This window comes from Blennius ocellaris (genome assembly GCF_963422515.1).
Source record: "Blennius ocellaris genome assembly, chromosome: 8".
NCBI classification, from domain to species: domain Eukaryota; kingdom Metazoa; phylum Chordata; class Actinopteri; order Blenniiformes; family Blenniidae; genus Blennius; species Blennius ocellaris.
This window is the reverse complement of record NC_137657.1, coordinates 9,275,864-9,291,525: the sequence shown is the minus strand read 5'-3', so window position 1 is coordinate 9,291,525 and position 15,662 is coordinate 9,275,864. Positions and strand designations below refer to the sequence as shown.

Sequence of the window (15,662 nt, the reverse complement as noted above, 5' to 3'; positions counted from 1 at the left end):
ATCCAAGGGATGCTTTACTTCCGATCGGTAAAGAGGCATTTTATAACCTTGAAATACTCCGACAGTGTAAAATACTGTGATGCTTTAAATATCTGCGGGGAAGATCGCTTTTCAAGAGAATCAGCATGCGCCTGAAAACAAACACACACACACACACACACCCTCCCAAGTGACCATTCTGGTTCAGTGAATTATTCTCAGAACATTAGTTAAATGTAAAAGAATGCCATAAAGTGTAATGAGGCAGGCAACGCCTGGACAGAGCCTGACACCACCTCTGTTTTCTGACTCTCTGATGAGCACATTTCTTTTACATGCTGTGAATAAAAATGAAGGATATAATATCCATTCTAAACTGATTGTCTTATTGAAAGACTGATCAAACCTTTGTGCATCAATCTGAATCAAATCAACATCTTTGTTGTAGAGTTAAACCAACTCTAGATGGATGTTTGAGGTCTGGAGAAAAAAAAAACGGTAAAAGAAAGATTCGCTTGGTGATTCACTCAGACTTGTTACTGTGGCTAATGTTTTCATCATTTCCATTCCCTCCGCTGGTGCTGGACCATTAGATGCCATTGAGTTCTCATTATCTTTGACAGAATATTATATATTTGCCTTGCGTGTCTCGTTGCAATGTGTGTTATCGATTCAATGCAATTGTTTCATTGCATTAGGCACACAAAAAATATTATCATGTGTAAATGGAGCATTAATCCTATATATGATATTAACATATCCATTTATAGCGATTGATTTCATCCCCGTATTTATTTACTATGACTGAATCATTTGTTTCCTTGAAATGAGATCCCAGGTGCTTAACATTTTACTACATGCAGTATAAGAACGTTAGAAACTTAGTGTTTCTGTGTTTTTATACTAGCAGGCTGTGGCCTTGCAGGTGGGCTGTCTCTGGGTGCAGAGAGTTAATAAGGAATATTACCAGGTAGCACATCAGCTGTATCAGACATGACACTGAACGATTGTCTGTGCTTCTTCCACCTGGCTCTCATCTGCTTGAATGGAACCTGCAGGCGACTGTGACTAAGCACCAATAACTCTGAAAGAATGTACATAAAGTACATATTCGGGTTTAGTTGTATTATTTTACTGGTGAAAATGTCTCGTAAGCTTCTATATTGTTTCATTATAATGGAACAGAAGATCGGACATATTCATTATATATTAAATTGAACAATGTATTAATATTTTGCTACCTGATATAAAAAACAAAACAAAACCCTGCCTTTTTTTTCTTGATTTAAATAATCCATCCATCTATTTTCTATCCCACTTATCCTGGTCAGGGTCACGAGGCGCTCGAGCCGATCGCAGCTCACTATGAGCGACATCCTGGACAGGTGTGGTCAGTCACAGAGATTTAAATAATTCAGCATCATAAATCTACTTACAGGCACATTACAAAAAATAAATACAATGGAAAAGCCCTTCTCCCATACTATGATTCAAAGTCAAACTTCCACGGTGCATTTTAGCTGTTATAAATAACCTTTCCTTCCAATCTTTGTCTTTTTAGCATTTAAGTAATGCTAAAACAATAATACAGTATATCACAACAATACAATATCATATTCTAATATTTTGAGATGTATTTGATGTTTAATGTAGGGTGAGTTCTTTCTTTTCCAATACTTTTCCATCGGGAATCTTGTGGTTTCAGTGGAATCGAGGTCTCATGACTGTCAGGACAAAAACACCACCAATCTGCTGTCAGATTTCAGACGAGTGCTCTTCAAAGAAAATAGTCGCCATTAAAGTCGCCTCACCATTTAAGGGCTGAAAGCCGTTTGTGTCCTCGACCAACGGGGATTGAAAGTTAATGGGGTTCGTGTGAATCACTGCCCTCCCTTGAAGGATTCGCTGTAATTTTCGCGCCACGTCTTGCTGGTCCGATCATAAAAAATTGCCGTAGTTATTGTCTTAAGTCAATAACTGGCTCGTGGAGTTTGTTGTGCTGTTTTGCATCCGTGTTGACTGGCGACAAGATGAGCAAGTTCATAACAAAATCCTCTTTTCAAATGCGTCCAGCGCCTCAATGTGGAAAACAACAGAAGCATCATATTTAGAAGGTACCTGTTGTCAGTGGTATTACAACCCATCATGCTGGTTGTGATCTGAAATAGATCTGAACCAATAAAGATGTCTGACTTTGTGCTTTTGCCAGGCGTTAAAATCTGTTGAGAAACAAAAGTGAAACTACATTTTGCTGTGATGAAGGTCAAGTTAAGTTTAACCCTCAACTATCTGAGACTTTCCCACTGTGTTTTATGCAGAAAACAAAAATAATCGATCCTTTATAAGACATTCAGACAAATACTTTGAAACAGAAATGTCAATCAGTGTGATTAAAGGGTATTTCAAGACTTCTTTGTTTTAAAGTTAATGTGAAGCAACGCTTCTCTGTGCCATCCATCCATCCATCCATCCATCCATCCATCCATCCTCTATATACTGTACATCACCAGTGGTGCAGGGTGCAGTTATATTGCAAATGACATTTAAGCATTTAAATTGACCAAAACTACACAAAGGTCACAATTTCTCGCTATAAAATTCTTTAAATCAGATTTTCAACATGTTCTTGAGCAAGTAATTAAAAAAAAAAAAGCACAGTTGCGCTACTTTTACTGTTTTTCAATTCAATTGCACCATTCATTCATTTGCACTGGCTCTGATAAAGTCGCACTCTACCAAAGGAGGAATTAGAAAATAAATTCAGGCAAAGGCTTAGAGAGGAACTTCTACATCTGGGATTGAACTCTTTTGTGAAAAGTTCATAGATACAATAAAACCTTAAAAAAAAATCTTGTAATTATTGTAGAGCATCTTTTTTGTTATGCAGCTGTCATTAACATACATAGAAAAACAAAAAAGACATGTCGACATTTTAATGAATTTACACATATTTGAACTCCTGTGAAGCAAGTATAACTACACGTTTCCCTGTTTGCCTTAAAGACGACAAGAAAACAAGTGATGTATATTTCTGAGGAAGAGAGCAGCCCCCCTCCCCACACGGCTCACGCTGTATAAAACCGGAGCGACATTGGAAATCAGGCAGAGGTGTTTTGAACAGCGAGAAAACCGACAACAGCAGCATCTTCAAGAGTAGGCAAGTTGTTGTTTTGCTAAATTTTGGATTAAAAAGCTCAGTTTATTGGTTGAAAGCTAGCAGGTACTTATAGATTTGACAGCTTTTATGTTTTGTGGGTGACTCATATTTGATGTGATATTATTGGATGTATTGGATGCTTTTCTTTCTTTTTTTTAACTGCACTATTTTTGTTGTTGTGTTATTGTTGTTGTGTAGGATAAACTCCAACGCTGTGATGTCGCTGACTGTTCTGGCTCTCTGCCTGCTGGTCTGTATTCAGGCTGGTATTCATGCATATCCAGCCAAGCCTGCCGGTCCCCGAGAAGGAGCGCCACCTGAGGAGCTTGCCAAATATTACTCTGCACTAAGACACTACATCAACCTCATCACAAGACAGAGGTTCGTCTATACACTTTTTTTTTTTTTTTTTTTAATATTCTGTATGTGAAGCAAAATCGTGACGTGGTTTCATATGTTGGTTTCTCTTTTTTGTGTGTGCATAGATATGGAAAAAGAGACACTCCACAAACTGTATTCTCAGATATGTTTATGAAGGAGAGCACAGAAAGTGTTCCAGCGTCCGACTACATCAGGTAAATGTATTAGTGTTGAATAACCCAATATCATCAGTATAAATGTATGATTAGACATCTACCAGACTCTGGAAAAAGCTTCCCTCATTGGGTTTTGTGCAACGTAATATAGCAGCAATGGAACTGAAATATCTTGATTTATCTGGATGTCGTAGTGAAGTGGTAAAGTTGCACTATATAGAGCTCTTATTTCAGTTAAGTAAGCTAAAAAAAAACAAAAAAACCCAAGGTTTATTGTTTTGTTTACAATTGACTTTGTGTATTTCTGTAGGTATGAAGACCTGCCGTTGTGGTGATGTGACTCTGGCTGCCTCATTCAGGCTGATTTCAACATAAAGCTGCTACCATGTCTGTTTCTGACTTTTTGAATTGGTCTTGCATGTATAAAACACTGTATAGAAAAAGTATTTGTCAGTATTGTTTCCCGTAATGGGTTTTTATCAATCACGCCACTTTTAATCACCAGTTTCTTATATGTATGTCATGTGTATGTATTGATTACTAATATGTATATGTGGTGCATGCCGGTGCATTTATTCCACTTATATAGTCTTATAAGGTACCTGCACTGTGACTAAAAATAGATAAACAGTTTAATCCTATTAAGTAACCTGGTTACATCAAAAGCAAATCACATAACACCACAACAGTGGCATTGTATTAAAATGGGACAGTTTGATGGTTGTAAGAGCCATTTACTGTTTACATGAACTACAAAGGTGTTCCGACCATATAGCCTGAAATGAAATTGTATTCATCACTTTAATTAGAGATTACATCAGGTTCAAATATTGTGAAATGGGGTCATATGACTGTTGCTTCATGTAGACACATGGGTGGTGGGATTGAAAAAGCTAAATGAGGAGACAGTATGACAGTGTATGGCTCTGAATTTTCTACTGTGTGATCAGAGAAATAAAGCTTTTATGACTGATACACTCTGCTAACTAAAATAATTATAAACTGATACAAATTGAACTATAGACTATTGTATATTTGAAAACGCATTTCTGACATCATATCTTCACAATGCTGTATGATTTAAGTCATTGCTGATAAATGCATTTTAATTCAGGTGCAACACACAGCCAAATTTAAATGTTTTAAATTGACTTGGTGATGTGGTGGGTCAGATTGGCACCACGGACCTTATGTTTGACGCCACTGGTTTAACCTATCTGCACAAACCATCCACTCAGTCTCATTCATCTCACTTCAGTTAACTTAGATGAGATCAGATCACACTTTCTTAAGCCCACGTGGAGAAATTCAGTCATCACAGCAGCTCCACATTGCACAAATAGTGAAGGATAGTCAGGGTAGTGGCACACAAGAGAATAGACTATGTACATATAAGTAGATAATTAGATAAATATATATGTATATATATACACATGAAAGTGCAGGAGAAACAGACAATTGTGCTTATCCCACAAGGGACAATTCATTTGTAGCCTCCCAGTGTACATTCATGCACCAAGCAACCAGTCAAGGAAACGTATTTAAGCCTGGGACAAAGAGACATGTCAGAGCATTGTAAGTAGCCTACAAGTCATAGAGCATGATAAAACCTCTATTTAATAATTGAAAACGGGCTTTCTCACCTGTTTCCTCAAACTGGATCAAAACTGTGCAACTAACTCTAATAAGATAGTTTAATTTAAGTGTGAGAGGACAAACAAACCTCTGATTTCTGATGCTACACAGGCATCACTGCTCACCGTCTGCACATTTAATCCCTCAGCCTTTCAAAGGGACTCCAGCATTAATATTTATTTATTTTTATATTTAGTAATCCTGTAACACTGAGGTGTGATTGCCGCTACACACACACACGCACACACACACACACACACACACACACACACACACACACACACACACACACACACACACACACACACACACACACACATGAACTCCATGCACAGACATACTTTTCGCAGTATATTTATTTCAGTGTGAAGCTGACAGTAAGTGATATTGGGAGGCTGTGCAGGATTTCAATGGGCTCGATTTACACACACACACACACACACACACACACACACACACACACACACACACACACACGCCCACAGAGGCTAACTGGAAATGCACAGACAAGTTTGTATTGCGCAAGTAAACGGCGATTTTCGGAACCGCGAGAGAAAAGACGGCATGACGGCGTGACTGGAAGCTGAAGTGAGTAAAATAATGAGTCGGTCATTCATTTACTTCCAGTCTGGCGAAACGCGAGGCAGCTACACGTTACCGCTAGCGACTAACGAGCTACTTAACGCTTCTAATTCCGACCCGACGACGTCGCTCCACCGCCACGAGTTAAACTATCTAATCGAGTCAGGCGTGCGGGTCTGTGCGTTAAGATGCATTTACACGTCGTTTGTTGGAACTTTTAACGTATTTCACGGCGCGCGACAGTAAACCGAGAGCAAACGTTAGCATTGCTAACTTGTGAGCGACCAACGCGTCCCGGGACGGAGCCCCGCTGGAATATACTCGAAGTATGACCTGACAGTAAGTTGAACGTATCCTGCAAGTTTATTACTCATAACTGTGCTTTTTTTTTTTTTTTTTTATTAAATGGCGAATCGAATGTAATTAGCAGCTAAATTGGAGGCTAACGATGGTTGTAGCTAAGCTTACACGTGCGCGGTGCGCGTGTCGCCCGGCGGAAGATATTAACGCTCTTCTTTTAATCAGCGACTGTGATTTAACCACGACATCCAAAGACTTCGCCGTGTTCTGTAACCGGTACGAGTTATAAGCTCGTATCCAACTGGTATTACTACGTCTTGCATAGTTTTGATTCCGTGTGTGCGTAAAACGTCGATGCATAATTAGCAGAGGCGGCGTGAGTGCGTAAGAAGAGGTGTCATTTATCCTTTAGCCTTCCGTTTGTCACGACATTATTGACCTTTTCTAGGTAATATATCCACTCAATTATCGTGCCTATGTTATATTGTTATACTAACCAGCTCGATGGCATAGAGTACAGTAAATTGCATTCTTTTCATTAGATCGGTGTTTGGCTAAGAGCACTTTTCGACCAATTTTTCAACCAACATATTGATAAATGTTGCTTTTTAGTTTGGCAAAATTCAACCCGTTTCATACACCATGTACGCAAAACATAACCATCTGAGTGGCTGCAGAACTTTTAAAACTGTTAATTGTGATTGTTATTAAATACTTTGTGATAGTTTTGACTATAATCGTACTAAAAAATAATTACAAAGGTTTTCCCTTTTTAAATAGATTGAAGTCATGTGACTGTCTGGGCCAATCAGAGCGCTGGGAATATAATAATGAGTGAATGACAATGGAGCCACCCTTGGGGTAAAGAGGGACTTACTTAGGATTCGCATGTGTTCCTGCTCTCGATCCTGAGGAACGATAGTCTTCTGTTGAGATTTAATACGATGTTTCAGAGAAGTAAGACATTTTTCCCCTCATTCCTAGAATCTGTAGCCCCCTGATGAGTTTTCTGCAGAGACCGTGGGGCTCCAGTGCTTCACCGGGGATTTGAACAGTTTGGAGGTGAGTTCCTTTATTCTGTGCTTCTTTTAAACCGCGCTTCATTGTATTTTCCACACTTTAGGTTGCATCAAAAATGTAGGCCAACGTTGCATTTCTGCCCATGCAGTTTACCGTTAATGATTAACCTGTGTGGAAACTGGTTCGTTGTGTTTGGTAGTGTTAGATCAGTTTTTCCCTCACTCTGTTTGGAGAGCATGTTTATCCAGAGAGCCCTCAGGGGGCCTCTCAGTGTGTGACTGGCACAACCTTTAGCCGGCAGGATGGGGAGACTCATCCCTTGTCATTCAATTGCCCTCTTTGTCATTCCTTTAAGTGCCTTTTGTGCCAACATTTGCATGAAACACCAAGGGCAACAAATGTCGTCTGTCCCATTCGTGACTCTTATCCTCCCATCTTTATCTGTTGCTGATCTGTAGCTCGGTAGTGAATGTCAACTTGCTCTATATATAGTGGGATGGCTTGTACAGTACAGAAATCTTTAGTGTGCATCATTCTGACTTGAGTGTCCCTCGTACGTTCCCCAGCTCTCCACTTGGCTGGTTTGTGTAAGCAGGCAGCTGGTGGTTTATTTCCCCACCGTGTTTAGAGAGTTTCATCATCCTGGGCCGAGGAATAATAAACATGACTGTGGCCAATGCAAAGTCTGGCTCAGGTAAGCCATCAAAAGCAAAGTTCTGTCTCGCCTTTTCCACTGGAACTGTTGGGAGTGATGTCTGCTAAGTTTGACATTTGATTACCATTCAGGGAGCTTTGTGGCCCCTGACCCAGAGATAGTTGTGTGAGTGTCACCACCAGAAAAACAAAAAACAAAACTAAACATTTGTGCATCTGGTAGTTCCACCAAATGCGAGATTCATTTCAATGGTCTGAAAAGATGCATACTCTCATTACATAGAGGAGAATGAATGAAGAAGTATGATTGTGAAGTACAGAGCAATATTAATCATTTGAACTCGGTTTAAATTGCCGATTTAGCTCACAGATTTTTTACCCAAAAGTAGTTAATTTGTCCTCCTCTTGTTGCTCTGTGCGTTTAGCCGTTACAGGGCAGATCTGTTGGTAGAACAGTTGCTTTGTGACTCTGCGTGCTTGTTGCTGCCACGATGGAAATGAGGGATGCTCTTTTTGAATCGGCCCATTGATTCACTGTCCACTTGTTGTTCTTGCCCCGTAAGCTCTTATTATGATGACATTTTGTTTCCCATCTGTGTTACCATTGGCTCTAAATTTCAGTCTTTCATTACTGCTGATGGTGGACTTTGTTTGTCACTAATATCTCTGTCCGTGTTCAAAAACTAGAAAAGAGAGCGCTTGTCACTCGCTCTGCCAGGTTCATTGATGTGCGTTTTCATTCATCTTCAGCCATGCAGCAGGTCCTGGACAATCTGAAGGACCTCCCTCCAGGTACAGGAGCTAAAGATATTGATCTCATCTTCCTCAAAGGTATCATGGAGAGTCCTATAGTCCAGTCGCTTGCCAAGGTAACGTATACACTCAGTGAAATGACTTCTTTTATATGTCCATGTACCAAAACACCAGTAGCAGTCGTCATGTTTGCTTCAATTGACTTGAGTAGAACAGAAAATGCCATAAGAAGTCTAGGCACATTAAATGTTGTTTTTCTTCATACTGACAGCAAAAATTTGACCAGAATTTTTCCACATTTATTTATGTGTGGAGTTTCACACCACTTGCAGAGAATCTCTTCTTTATATTTCTTCCTGTCACCAGAAGAGTGAAACAGCCAAAAGGTTCACTCTGCACAGGACCGTGCTGCTGACCTCTTGTGGATTTTCACATAAATCTCCAAAACCCATTCAAACAAACATCCTATAAACTTGAGTTGATGTTGCACCGTAAACCTCTCAACATCAGTTAAATCAATGTTCATGCGCCGAACTAAAAGAGGCTGACAGCACGACAAACAAATGGCTTACGTAACATCCTCCACAAAAGAATCACCCGTGCAGATTGAGGTCATCAGGTTGAACTACCAACTATAAATAGATTGAGGTTTTTTTTTTTGTTTTTTTTAATAGAAAGCCTGCTACAAAGAGGAGCTCTTGTCACCATTTGTAATGTGCAGAAGATGGCTTAGCCTGAATAATGGAAATTTTTCCTTATACATTGAATAATGCCATTGACATGTGCAGAACTGATCATTTCTCTTTGACTTTTTAATCTTTTCACAGTAGTTTTGGTTTGAATGGCAATAATAACTCATATAGTTGAATTGTTTTCAGTCATTTCTTCTGTTATGTCATACATTTGTGGATATAGCACAAATCTAGCTTTTATATTTGCAGATCAACATATGATCTGATATTCTCATCCAAATAGCTCGAAAGTATATTTAAAGAAAGTTAATTATATCTCTAGCTGATCCTGGGAATCTTGCAGTGATTGTCATTTTGGATGCGACTTGATTTTAAGAGAAAAGACAAGCAAATAGTGATGATTAAAAACACATTTTGTGGCATCAGTAGAAATTACAAAAAGCTTTCTTTAGTTGATCAGGTTTTGTAAAAAGGTATTTAATGAAATGCAAATCTTTTCAGGATGATCAAATGTGGCTCCTCTACTGCGACATGATACTTCTGGGTAATTGCACTCTGAGGAGCTCTTATTTTCTGTTGCATGCGTGTGTGTGTCTGTGTTTAGGCTCATGAGCGTCTTGAAGAAGTGAAATTACAAGCTGTGCGGGAAGATAATGTTCAGCTGGTGTCCGAAATCTTGGACTCCCTCGACAAGCTGCCAGAAAAAGATGCTGCCACTACCGAGCTGACCAGAATCCTCCAGGAGCCACACTTTAAGGTACGAGATGGATTTTTTTAACGTGGAGATTCGTGTCACGCCTGTTTACTCATGTTGCGGTGGACGTCAGGGCTTGTTCCTCCATCCGTTGCTTAATTTCCTCTGACATGCCCGTGTGGCTGCTCCGCTTTCGTGTCACTTGCTATATTCTCACCCGCTTACGTCCTGCAGCATGGGGGGGGGGGGGGGGGGGGGGGGAGTGTTTCCTTAGGCCAATGGCAGGCGGAGTTATGTGGCTAAAGTCGGGGAGAGAGACCGTCACCTACTGTCTCAGTAATTCTTGACATTTGCTCATGCGGTCGTAGAGCCTCACCAGCTCTGACTCTTGTCTTTTGGCTGCCGGGGTAAGAACATGAAGTTTTGCCTCCTGTGTTTCCCAGTTAGTCTTCTGTCAGCGCGTTTCTCAAAGCTTTTCTACGGCAAAGGGATTTCTGCCTTCACTCTTTTGATAGTGATTCATCAAGCGCATGTCTCTATTTTTAGTACTTTTGATGGATAAACAACGCTGTTGTGATAAGTCATCTTCCTTGAGGTGGTGGAGTGAACTCCTCATTCAAATTGTATTTGTCTGCGTGAAACAATGCGAGATCGCAACATTTCTGTGGGATTAATACATTTAATATTTTTTATTTTTTGGCGTTAGTCTTTGATAGAAGCTCACGACAAAGTGGCTGCAAAGTGCTACGAAATGCCCCACGCCACGGCGAACAGCAATTCCTTGACGACGAGTTCCCTCATGCCAGCCGATGCCGTCCGGATGATCGGCATCCAGAAGAAAGCTGGGGAGCCTCTGGTAAGACATCCAGCCAGTTCTGGCAACGATGCCGCAAACGCATAACCCTGCTGTCAGGGCACTGTCCTCTCTTGTCCACCACGCACCCACTCAGTCTGACACAGTAGTTTGTAGCAGGCTATTAGTTTTGCCCCAAACCGACGGACCGAGATGTGAAGTGGGGCCTCTCCTCTGATTCATGAAGTGTGGACGCACAGTACTCCATTACCGTTGCTCCGCTGCAGGGGGTGACGTTCCGGGTGGTGCAAGGGGAAATGGTGATCGCCCGAATTCTGCACGGAAGCTCCATCGACAGGCAGGGCATGCTGCACACGGGAGACATCATCCGCGAGGTTAACGGCTGTGAGGTCGGCAGCAATCCCAACGAACTCCAGGAGCTGTTGAGGGACTGCAGCGGGAGTGTCACGCTCAAGGTCCTGCCCAGCTACAAAGACACGCCGTCGCCGCCACAGGTGAGGAGAACGAGCTCCATCTCATGTTTCGTGGACGTTTCGTGAAAGATCGCCGTACATATTCGTATCTGGTGGTGTTTTGAGGCTGTTCATGGTTTGTACAGTACCTGTCAGGGCTTGGGTGAAAGCTGCCTGACCTGGCTGATCTCAGAATGCCAGGCTTTTGAAAATCGAGCCCATGAAACATCTATTAATAACACTCCTCACACTAAGTAGGCCATACTGCTGCTGTGTTTACTAGAGCACCACCTACCAGGCAGACACAGCAGCTGAAGGTGCAGTACGTGAGGTTATGTCGGACACTGACTTCTGTGCCAAGGGGATCAGATGATGTCATTCTACTCCTTACTTTTGAGTTGTGTGAAAAAAAAAATCTGCCCGACTAAATCTCTAAGCCAGAAAATTAAAAGAAAAGCGTCGATCGCTGAGTAAACAGTCGAGAGCAGCGTTAATGACGTATTTCTGCTGAAAACTTGCCATCACCCCACTCCCGTGGGGGAAAGTCAAAGCTTGGGGAAAATAAGAGTTTAGGATAATTATATGTTTTGTTCAGGAACATAATCGTCTTGATTATTTGTTTGTGTTTTTTTTAAATCTTCACAGAGAATTAGCGATTGTCCCTGGTTCAAGTCCCTGCCCATGTGTTAGTTTACTCTGAATTCTTCCCATAGTCCATAAACATGCATCAGTGGGTGCACATTTGTTTTTGATTGTCTCTCTGTGTTTGTCTGGTATGAGCTGGTGACCAGTTCATCCTGCCATCGTGACCTGGAGCTCTGCTTTCAGTGACACTCAGCTGAATAAAGTGGATATTTTTTATCTACAAACCCCCACGTTTGACTGAGAAGAAACTGCGCTGCACTTGTTTGGGTTCAACTTTCCTTTTCCCAGCTCAGCCTCCAGACAAAAACCTTTCCTGTCAAAGTGACCTGATAAACGTTCACATTGAAATGTTGGAGCTGATCCCAGCAGACTGTGGCTAAAGGCAGGGTACACCTCGGACCGGTCACCAGTCCATCACTGGACAAACACACAATCACATTCAGGCAGACGGGCAATTTAAAGAGACCAGTTAACCTCAAACCTACAATTTTCGACCGTTGGAGGAAAATTAAGGGACACCGAGTTCTCGCCACAAAACAAACTTTTCTTTTACTGTAAACATTTTTTGAGATACCTGTAAAACTTTGACAAAGAAGTTGAAATGTCAAGCTGGAAAGCTCCTGAAATCGATTCTTTAGTGTTGCTCATCCTGTCTGTGTTCTTCATAATATGTCTAATCCTCAATTCACAGGTTTATCTGAAGCCACATTTCAACTACCACCCGGCCTCAGACAATTTGATCCCCTGTAAAGATGCCGGTCTGGCCTTTTCCAAAGGAGACATTCTCCACGTGGTCAACAAGGAGGACCCCAACTGGTGGCAGGTGGGCCAGCACACACTGTTTGTACCAATGGTTAGAGATCAGCTGGACATATTATCTGTTATAAGCTCTTGCTGGCGGCTCAAGATGAGGTCCAAGGTGCTAATGATGAATTAAAATTAAAAAAAAAAAGTGAAATGTTTCATTTAATACTTCCTGTTCCAGCCAATGACTCTGATTTCCATGCAGGCTTGCAAAACTGTGGGCGGAGCCACCGGTCTCATCCCAAGCCAGTTCCTGGAAGAGAAGAGGAAAGCCTTTGTGAGGAGAGACTGGGACGCCTCCGATACAGGTCAGCACAGGACTCCTGCTGTTCTGTATGGTCTCTAGCGCCACCATGTGGTGTCCTGACTGAGTGCTTGTGCTTCAGGGATGCTCTGTGGAACTCGAACTGCGAAGAAAAAGAAGAAGAAAATGATGTACCTCACTGCCAAGAATGCAGGTGTGTGTCACCGCCGGTTTTATTTTCCTCACGTCACTGACATTATGTTGTTACACACAATGTAATTTGACAAATGTATTTGAACAGAGTTCGATCGTTACGAGCTGCAAATCTACGAGGAGGTCGCCAAGATGCCGCCATTCCAGAGGAAAACGCTGGTTGTGATTGGAGCTCAGGGAGTCGGCAGACGCAGCCTGAAGAACAGGCTTATAGTCCTGAATCCTTTAAGATACGGAACCACGGTCCCCTGTGAGTGTGAGACGCCCCGCCCAGAGGACGCCCAACTGTCTAAACGTCGTCCTCTGCTGTAACATGTCTCCTCTCCGTGTACCGCCAGTCACCTCGCGCCGTCCCCGAGAAGAAGAGAAAGACGGTCAGAACTACTGTTTCGTGAGTCGTGAGGAGATGGAGAAGGACATCAAGGAGAGCCGCTACCTGGAGCACGGCGAGTACGACGGAAACCTTTATGGCACCAAGATGGACTCCATCCACGAGGTGGTGGCCGCCGGACGCACCTGCATCCTGGACGTTAACCCTCAGGTCATCCACATCGACCAGTGCGCTTCTTTTTCTTTTCCTCAAGCAGAGTCGGTGACGTTCTTTTGTTTTACAGGCCCTGAAGGTGTTGAAGACTGCCGAGTTCATGCCGTTTGTGGTGTTTATTGCTGCTCCTGAACTGGACACGTTAAGAGCTATGCACAAAGCTGTGGTGGACGCTGGCCTCACCACCAAACTCCTCACGGTAAGACGGGAGCGGACAGGACCTGTTGTAGTATTTTGGTCAACTATTATGTTTCAAACTTTAACAAAAAATACCTTGTTTTTTTGAGGGAGGTTATTACCTCTTGAAACCATTATGATATGTTGGACAAAAATACACAGAACAGACGAAGTATTTGCTTATTGATCAGTGCTTGATAGATCATGACATCATGGTTTTCAAATCTGTCGCCTTAAATCTTAAAAGTGTCGTTATTACCATCATGTGACCAAAGACACTTCTGCAGCCATCTACTACTACTATAAACAGTGAAAATCCAACAGAATAAAACAGTCAACTCATTTTAGCTTCTCGAACCAATTGTTGGTGAACTTCACTGGTGTGGGGAACAGTTAAGCTTATTCATTTGATTTATCTGAGGTTTTAATTGAGTACACAGTGGATCAAGTATTACGTTTGTAAACTTGACTGTAGGAACTTTGAGACTTGACGTAGAAACAAGAAGTCTGTGACGGGGACACGACTGAAATTGCAGCAGGTCACGCTGACGGCAGTGACCTTGTTACCGAGGAACGTATGAAGCCGTCGGCTTTAACGGCAAATCGGTTGTCGCATTATTCTTCAGAGATATTTTTTTTTTGTGCGCATTGCGTGTCCATTCTACTTCTGCTTCCTCTGCTGACGGGCGGCGCCTCTCTCCCCCGTCGCAACAGGAGAACGACTTAAAGAAAACTGTGGACGAGAGCGCCAGGATCCGCCGGGCGTACAGCCACTACTTCGACCTGACGATTGTCAACGACAACCTGGACAAGGCCTTCGACAAGCTGCAGGAGGACGTGGAGCGGCTGTTCGTGGAGCCGCAGTGGGTCCCCGTCAGCTGGGTCTACTGACGCTTGAGCCGTTTACTGGACAGACGCCGCCGGAGCCGCCAGGCCCGGAGCCAACGGGGGCTTCAGCACTGCACTGCACACACACCGAGTGTTGGATGAGCGCCCCCCCCCCCCCCCCCGTGAGCCTCGGCCTCACGCATCAGAGTCACCTTGAGATGAACTGCCAGATTTATTATGCATACTATGCAACTCAACACGTGGGAAGTGTACTTATTTATTGGCAATTTCTCTTTTTTTTTTTTAAGTATATTTTCTATTAAGACGGATTGAAGGAAAAATCTGGCGTTGTGTCGAGCGGTTTTAAAAGCAAAAGTGGTTTCTCTTCTCACCACGTCCCCGTTTTGATTTTACATTCATTATGTGAGATAGGTAAAATGTATTTATTCTGGGAAAATGAGGGCTTTTTATTTGAAAAGGTCCATACCTCAGTGTTAGCGTTTACAGTGCATACGTCCAGTACTTCATCTCATCTTGTCACTACAAATTTGTCATTCATGTATAAAAGTGTCATATATTATATATTAAGAGTAAAATTCTTTCCTCCTGAAGAGGAAAAGATGTAAACCCCCGAAACATTTTCAGGTGAAATTCATAAACGGACACTCGCTATACGGGGTTGTACAGGAAGAGGAGTACTATGGTCGTCTTAATCCATTATTTCTCTTTAACTCCGAGCACAAGAGACGTTAAATTAACTGCCTATTGTTCATACATCTGGATCATGTAAGTGTTTTTATTACTGTTAGACCAGTCCGCTTGGTGCTGTTTGTGATCGAAAGAAATACTTTCCACGGGACTCTCGAACAGGGTACTGCAGCTCAGAGAACCATCCCTTTTGATGTGATATTACTAAAACTTAAAACAGTTTTAAATGAG

The 15,662-nt window shown here is 42.1% G+C and overlaps 1 protein-coding gene across 1 annotated transcript; it reads left to right on the top strand.

Annotated features, from left to right (window-relative positions):
• The first annotated feature begins 5,800 nt into the window (after positions 1-5,800).
• On the top strand, positions 5,801-14,876 carry pals2a (protein associated with LIN7 2, MAGUK p55 family member a). The gene is made up of 13 exons (XM_080500648.1): positions 5,801-5,895; positions 7,174-7,251; positions 8,614-8,732; positions 9,913-10,065; positions 10,709-10,858; positions 11,083-11,310; positions 12,605-12,736; positions 12,923-13,025; positions 13,104-13,175; positions 13,263-13,424; positions 13,513-13,715; positions 13,789-13,917; positions 14,610-14,876. The coding sequence occupies exons 3-13, from the start codon at positions 8,616-8,618 to the stop codon at positions 14,784-14,786; spliced, it is 1,626 nt and encodes a 541-aa protein (XP_080356774.1). The 5' UTR covers positions 5,801-5,895; positions 7,174-7,251; positions 8,614-8,615; the 3' UTR covers positions 14,787-14,876.
• The last annotated feature ends 786 nt before the right edge of the window (positions 14,877-15,662 follow it).